Genomic DNA, 7,226 nt, shown 5'->3' with positions numbered 1-7,226 from the left:
CCCCGTAGGCGCTCTAGCCGCGTGGAAGACTCCTCTATAGCCTAACTCGCCCGGCTTCCGGCCCGTCTTAATTCCGCTTCCGGTCAAAGGGAACCGTCTTTGCTGAGGGTCACATTGAGCCGGGAGCCGCTTCAGGGGTTTGTTTAGGTGAGTGTCGAGGACTCGGGAACCCGGGACTCCATCCTGGGGGACCGAGGAACCGGACGTTAGCTTCCTCGAGAACGAGGTGAGGTTTCCGGCCGCAGGTGTTCGGCCTCCCGGGGCCCTGGGGTCCTGTTGTGTTAGTAGTTATAGCAGAGGATCATTTAGTTCTTCCTTAATGTCCGGTAACATTCCAAGCGACTTGTATTAATTAATTTAGTCCTCCCTCCAGCGCTATGAGGTAGGGCCTGTGATTGTCCTTTTTGACACTGAGGCAACTGAGGCTCAGAGATGTTAAGATACTTAGCGAACGCCCAGGATTTGCACTCAGTTGTCTGGGCTGCAATGCTCTTAATCACTCGGCCGCAGACGTGGTCCCCCGCGGCTTTCCTGGGCCGCAACCTAGCTCCCAGGTGTTTGGCCCCTCCTCTTCCCCTTGGAGATGGTGGGGCCGCAATGTCATCACCCATCCACCCTCATGCACAGATCATGGGTCGAGATCTCGCCCCAAACTACTGTTCCGACCACGTCTGTGTCCCAGCAGCTGGTGTTCTACATCCCCCCTCCCCACCGCCAGGTCTACCCTGCTGCGTCAGCTCCCCCACGATTGCCTTGGATCGCTTGAATTGAACACTGGCTTGCGCGCCTCTATGTAAACCCACGACTTCTCTGGAATAGAGAAAGAATCTGAGGGAATCTTTCTCTCAGATTCCAGGGTGAAAACTTAGTGTCATCTCATAATAGACTTTAGAACAGAGGTTTTTAACCCTGGGTCCATAGCATCAATAGAGTTCAAGGGGTGCTGGTACTCAAATGGGGGGGAAATTACATCTGTATTTTTACTAATCTCTAAGTGAAATGTAGCATTTCCTTCAGTTAGGTATGGAGGCAACAACCTCAGTATTAGCAGCATCTGTTGACTTTGTCAGAATCACAGTTCATCTTACGTCAATCACATTATGGTTGCAGATGTCACAAAATATTGTCACTCATGATTACTTCAAAATTGTGGTAGTTAATGAATCCTCAGCTACATAAAACTGGTTTTCTTTGTGAGCATGTGCAATTTTTTAATGTACTTAAACATATTCCAAGAAAAGGGGTCATTAGTCCCCTGAAGAGCGAATGGCACCAAAGACATTAAGAACCTGTGCATTGTAGGTTATGTCGATGATTGAGTGCAGCTCCACCACTTGTATGCTGTGTGACCTTGAGACGTCATTTGGACACCCTGTCCTTTGTGGAACCCTGTTAGAAATAGTTTCTACCTTTTAGAGTGGCTGTAGAATTAAAGCGAATAGAACAGCACCTGACCTGTAGTCAGCACTGAATGAGTGTTAGCTAGTGTTATTTTGTGACAGATAAGGCCTGATTTTACCAAGGAGTTGACCACCCTTCCTCCAAACAAACCTTGCTGTGATTTCCACATTTAGATTTATGATTTGCCCTGTCCTTCACGTCTGTGCATGTACATTGAGAGGGAGGGGGTGGCAGCTTATTCATATCCAGCCCATCTGTGTCTGGGGCCCCCCTTGGTCCTGGGTGGGTTGACATGCCCAGGCTCAGTTCCCCTAAAACCTCTGTCAACACCCTTTCTCTTTGCCTCCAGGAGTCAGCAAGATGGCAGAAGACATCAAGACCAAAATCAGGAATTACCAGACTGCCCCTTTTGACAGCCGCTTCCCCAACCAGAATCAGACCAGGAACTGTTGGCAGAACTACCTGGGTAAGCAGAGCATGGTGGTGGGGGGAATACAGAACTTCCCCTGGTCCCATAGCTGTAGTTGCTTACTTACCTCTTGCCTCATTGGGACCCATGCATGCTAGGCCTTTTGTCTTTTATTTTGGGCATCCTCACAGGGCCCATGCCCCTTACCAACTATGTTTAAGATGTGGGCCAGTGCTATAAACTTTGGTTCCTATGATGATTTTTTTAAAAAAAGATTTGTGTGTGCGTGTGTGCGTGAGTGAGATGACATACAGAAAGTACAAAAACCAATGTACAGTGAAATGAATAATTCTAAAGTGAACCCCTGTGTAACTATAATCTGGATAGAAAAGTGGATATTGCCAGGACTCTGAACTCCCCTGCCTACTGCATGCCCTTTCCTGAACACAACATCCTCTCTTCGCTAGAGATGTAACCACATCAATATAAGGCAATCACATTTTGGTTTTCTCACCATTTTTATGTTTGCCTTTTTGTGAACTTTATAAATACTGTATATATTCTCTTGTGTTTGGATTTCTTTTCTTTTTTTTTAAATTTTTTAAATTTATTGGGGTGACAATTGTTGATAAAATTACATAGATTTCAGGTGTACAATTCTGTATTACATCATCTATAAATCCCATGTGTGTTCACCACCCAGAGTCAGTTCTCCTTCCATCACCATATATTTGATCCACCTTACCCTCATCTCCCACCCCCCATGTTGGGATTTCTTAATTCAACAGTTTTGAATATTCATCTGTGTGGTGATACGTAGTTTGCTCATTTTCATTGCTGTACAGTTTTCCACAGTTTATTTATGGCACTTGAGTAGTTTCCAGTTTGGGGCTCTTACAACTGATGCTGCTATAAACGTTCTTATAGATGGAATTTGATGTCCATGAGAATGCTTTTCTCTCTAGGGAATGTGCCCCGGACTGGAATACCTGGAGTAATTTTTTTTTTTTTAATTTATTGCCTGCTTTTCAAAACCAGATTATCCCCCTCTTATCTTCCTCTGTCAGACTCCAGCATCTTAGCATTAAGACCATCTTCCCCTTCCCTTGCCCTGATTCTGCGTTTCCATAATGCCCCTCATGTTGTCCCATCAGTCCTGACCCCTGAGTTTCCAAGTTGAAGAGCAGTTCTCTAGGGATTGCAAAGTCAATTTAATGAGGTTTATCTAGCCCTTTTTAGTACTCTTGTAAGCATGTGCGTTCTTTGTGAAATGTGTGTGTGTCTGTGTAGAACTGGTTGTGAGGTAAAAAGTATTTCTGTGAGTTCTGTTCAAAGATGTGTTCTAGCCCTTTGTCTAGGCTGACCCGGAACCTCTTTTTTCACAGACTTCCACCGCTGTGAGAAGGCAATGACTGCTAAAGGGGGTGATGTCTCCGTGTGCGAATGGTACCGGCGTGTGTACAAGTCCCTGTGCCCCATATCGTGGGTACGTGACTCCTAGTAGGGCCCTTGGGATGCTGGGGCAGGGTCTTAGGAAAGGAGAGTGTGGTGACTTGGTGGGAGCTGATCTGTGAGAGGCAGAAGGAGGACAGGGCATCACACTGTCCATGGGACTTGACCTTTTCTTCTTAGAATTGCTTTCCTTTCCTTCTTTCACTGATACTCTCAACTATTCAGGGCTCTCAGCCAAAGAGACCAGGGCTGTCTTCTTGCTAGATCCATCTCACTCATGTACTCTACAGATATGTACTCAGTGCTGGTCCCTGTCCCTGGGGAGCTCACCATCTGTGCAGTCCTGTCCTTTACGAACATTTTCAAATATACATAAAAGTAGAGAGAATAATTAAGTGACCCCCAAGTGATACTTATTACCAAAATTGAGTAGTGTTAAGATTTTTCCACATTTCCTTCATCTATCTCTTTTCTTTTTCTTCTGTCCTTTGTTGAAGTATTCTGAAGCAAATCCCAGACATGTCATTTCACCCCTAACCTACTTCAGTATGCATCTCTAAAAAATATGCAATAGGGCAGTCCTTTTAGCCCTGATTTGACCAGACCTTTTGTCACTATTTAATACTCTCTGCCATATCCTCTTTTTTTAAATAAAGAATTTATGTTTAATATTATTCTGTTTCATTAAATCGAAGACCCCACTGACTGCAAGAAACATCGAGAGATGTTCATATCTTTTTTTAAAATGCTGGAAATCAATGTAACAAGCATGCTAATTTCAGAGATGTTAAAAGGAAATAATGTGCCTTCGAGTCAAAATATGATACTATTGCAAAAGTAATAGTGCTCATTTAAAAAACAACAAATGTGAGCAGTACAGTCAAATAAAAAGTAGAAACCCACTTCTGTTCCCCAATCCCCCTCCCCTGAGGTAACTGCTGTTAACTGTCTTTTTCTCTGTATATAAAGTTATCATACATAAGCCTGTGGTCCTTTCTGTGTGTGGATGGTTCATACTATATATTATGTTCTATGACTTGCTTGGCTCATCAATGTGTCTTGGAGCCCCCTTTTTTTTTTTTTAAATGACAATGCATATATATCTGCCTTTTTCATTTTAATAACTTACCGATGCTTTTATTTAACTGGTCCTCTTGGTTGAGATTATGTCCTAATTTTTCAGTACTTTAAGCATCCTTGATGTACATCTTTGGGGCTCATTTCTTGAGAACAAATTGCCTTAATGGCACTCTTCCTCGGCTCACTTGGTTTTCCTCTCACCTCTCTGGCCGCACTCTCTCAAGTGTCTGAGAACCCTGTGTGCTCCCAGGATTACCCTTTGTCCCTGGGTGATCTTGGGTAACGTAATGTTTTGATCTCCTATCATCCTCCCTCCAACCTCATTAGGTGCGTGCTGGATGGGGTGCTAGGGTCATGCTTCCAGTCCCGGTGCTGCCCGCACCCCCGTCTCTAGGACCTAGGCCTGCCCTTACCTGGGGAGCATCAGATTGTGTGGTTCCTCCACTCAGGTGCCTGCTGTGTTTGCCCTGTTACAGCTGGATATAAATGTACTCTGCACAAGCCCCTTTAGACCCAGTAGTCCTGGCTTTTTATTTCAAAAACTTGGTGAAGTAAAAATAAGTGTTTTATTTTTATCTTTTATTTTTTTACTTTTTAAAGATTTTATTGGGGAAGGGGAGCAGGACTTCATTGGGGAACAGTGTGTACTTCCAGGACTTTTTTCCAAGTCAAGTTGTTGTCCTTTCAATCTTAGTTGTGGAGGGTGCTGTTCAGCTTCAAGTTGTTGTCCTTTCAGTCTTAGTTGTGGAGGGCGCAGCTCAGCTCCAGGTCCAGTTGCCGTTGCTAGTTGCAGGGGGCGCAGCCCACCATCCCTTGCGGGAGTCGAACCGGCAGCCTTGTGGTTGAGAGCACGCACTCCAACCAACTGAGCCATCCGGAGCTCAGTGGCAGCTCAGCTCAAGGTGCCATGTTGAATCTTAGTTGCAGGGGGCGCTGCCCACCATCCCTTGCGGGAGTCGAGGAATCAAACCTTGTGGTTGAGAGCCCACTGGCCCATGTAGGAATCGAACCGGCAGCCTTCGGAGTTAGGAACACGGAGCTCTAACCTGAGCCTGAGCCACCACTCAGTCTTTTTTCACTATTTTAAATGATACTTGAGTGTACAATTCCATTTCAGGAAATGTTTTCCTCTCTATTTGAATGGTTTCCTTAGTTTCATGAAGTGGGATTGTTGGACAAAGGGTAATTTGCCAAAGGACCAGACCAACCTGATTCTTTAATTTAAAAGGGAGTGGAGACATAAACCCAGCGACTGAGAAATTCACACTTAGACTGTAGACTGTAGTCAGTACAAGTCCAGGATGAGGTAATCCAGATGAATCCCAGACATGAGAAGATGTTCATCTCCACTCAGGTCACCAGGGAAATGCAGCTTAAAACTACAAAGATATGTGTGTTTTTACCTTTCAGTCTGGTGCAAGAATTATAAACGTTGATAGTGCTAATTGTTGGTGGTTCTGAGGTCACTTTTGAGGTCAATTTGGCAGGATCTTTCAAAATGAAAAAAATATATACTCTAGATGTGACATTTTTCAAAATGAAAAAATCATACTCTAGACATCCTACAAAAATGTTCATATACAAGGATGTCCTTTGCACAGTTGTTTGCAGTGGGGAACATTCAGAAACAACCCAAGTTAGGTACATGGTGATAGGTTTGTCTTGATCTACGTGACAGACTATAGAAAGAGCTCTGAGACTTGTGGGGAAAAGCAAGTTGCAGGACAATCTATATAGGATGGCCGTGTGTGTGTGTGTTTGTATTAAAAGTGCAGAGTATTTGTGATGTCGGGGTGTGTGTAAATAAAATAGGCATATACATGGCACTTACTGTGTAGGCCAAGTACGTTGTAAGCGCTTTATATTGTATAAGGGCAAACATGCTATAAAAATAAGATGAGGTAGGTACTATTAGTATCCTCATTTTACAGAATTGGAAACTGAGGCCTTGAAAGGTTGAATAATTTGTCCAAGGTCACACAACTAGGAAGTGATGGAGCAGATACAGTCTCTCTTTTCCATGCTTTTATCCACTGCCTCTACTATATAGCGTGTGTGTGTGTGTGTGTAAAAGTGAATATGCTTCCAACTGCCTGTAGGAAGGCCCACAGGGAGCAGAGTGTTACTTCTGGAGAGTGTTAACATTGTGATATTGGCCTTTCTGTCATTTGTTATGTTACGCATACATCTGTGATCAACAGTAGTATCGCACTCTATTCCATTTGGCACCTTTTTGAACTTGACTGTCTGTCTTGGAGACCCATTTATTTCTGGAGCACAGATGAGCCTTACTTTTTTCACAGCTGCCTAGTATTCCTTATTTCCTCTATTTTGACTAATATCTTTGAGTGTTGACTCTGAAGTTCCTGAAGCAGGACGTAGCCACTGTCTTTAAGCTCTTGTACCTCACACGACAGCCCTGCACTGACCCTGGGATTTTTCTGCGTGTTATTCCTTCCTCACCTCACCCCCTCTCATCTCCACCCCCTGCAGTGGGTCAGCTCATGTCAGCTCATTCAGAACAGTGATTCTTGGCTTTCTGGGTCACTGCTGGTTCCCCAGCCCCTGGAGCAGTGTAACTAGTGGAGTTACTTGTTGACTGACTGAAGAAATGAGCAGGTGGGCAAAGTGAGGAAGACAAAGAAGCCCACCCACCTGGTTTACCCACAAAGAACGAGTAATACTGACTGTCTTTCTGCAGGTGTCGACCTGGGATGACCGCCGGGCAGAAGGCACATTTCCTGGGAAGATCTAAACTGGCTCCACCCCACCTCTCTTCTGTCCTCTGTCCTGCTCCTGGGGACGTGAAGGGGGACCTGGGTACATCCCGCCCTGGGATGCTGAATCATGGCTTAACTACTAATAAATACATGTTGGAAAGGTG

The 7,226-nt window shown here is 44.5% G+C and overlaps 1 protein-coding gene across 2 annotated transcripts; it reads left to right on the top strand.

The window, feature by feature from the left end:
* Positions 1-7,226, top strand: COX6B1 (cytochrome c oxidase subunit 6B1). 2 transcript variants are annotated; one of them, XM_019710680.3, is made up of 4 exons: positions 1-147; positions 1,751-1,867; positions 3,196-3,296; positions 7,044-7,226. In XM_019710680.3, the coding sequence occupies exons 2-4, from the start codon at positions 1,762-1,764 to the stop codon at positions 7,095-7,097; spliced, it is 261 nt and encodes an 86-aa protein (XP_019566239.1). In that variant the 5' UTR covers positions 1-147; positions 1,751-1,761; the 3' UTR covers positions 7,098-7,226. The 2 variants fall into 2 exon arrangements, with proteins under 2 accessions (XP_019566239.1, XP_019566240.1); XM_019710681.2 differs by having other exon boundaries at positions 74-226.

This window comes from Rhinolophus sinicus, chromosome 8 (assembly GCF_057876585.1).
Source record: "Rhinolophus sinicus isolate RSI-liver-muscle chromosome 8, RSI-T2T, whole genome shotgun sequence".
In the NCBI taxonomy this organism is placed as follows: Eukaryota; Metazoa; Chordata; class Mammalia; order Chiroptera; family Rhinolophidae; genus Rhinolophus; species Rhinolophus sinicus.
This window is presented reverse-complemented; position numbering and strand designations above follow the sequence as displayed.

Coding starts and splice junctions, on each gene's coding strand:
- COX6B1 (XM_019710680.3), top strand. CDS start 1,762: ATGGCAGAAGACATCAAGACCAAAATCAGGAATTACCAGACTGCCCCT. Junction 1,868..3,195: donor CTGTTGGCAGAACTACCTGG/GTAAGCAGAGCA, acceptor CTTTTTTCACAG/ACTTCCACCGCTGTGAGAAG. Junction 3,297..7,043: donor CCCTGTGCCCCATATCGTGG/GTACGTGACTCC, acceptor GTCTTTCTGCAG/GTGTCGACCTGGGATGACCG.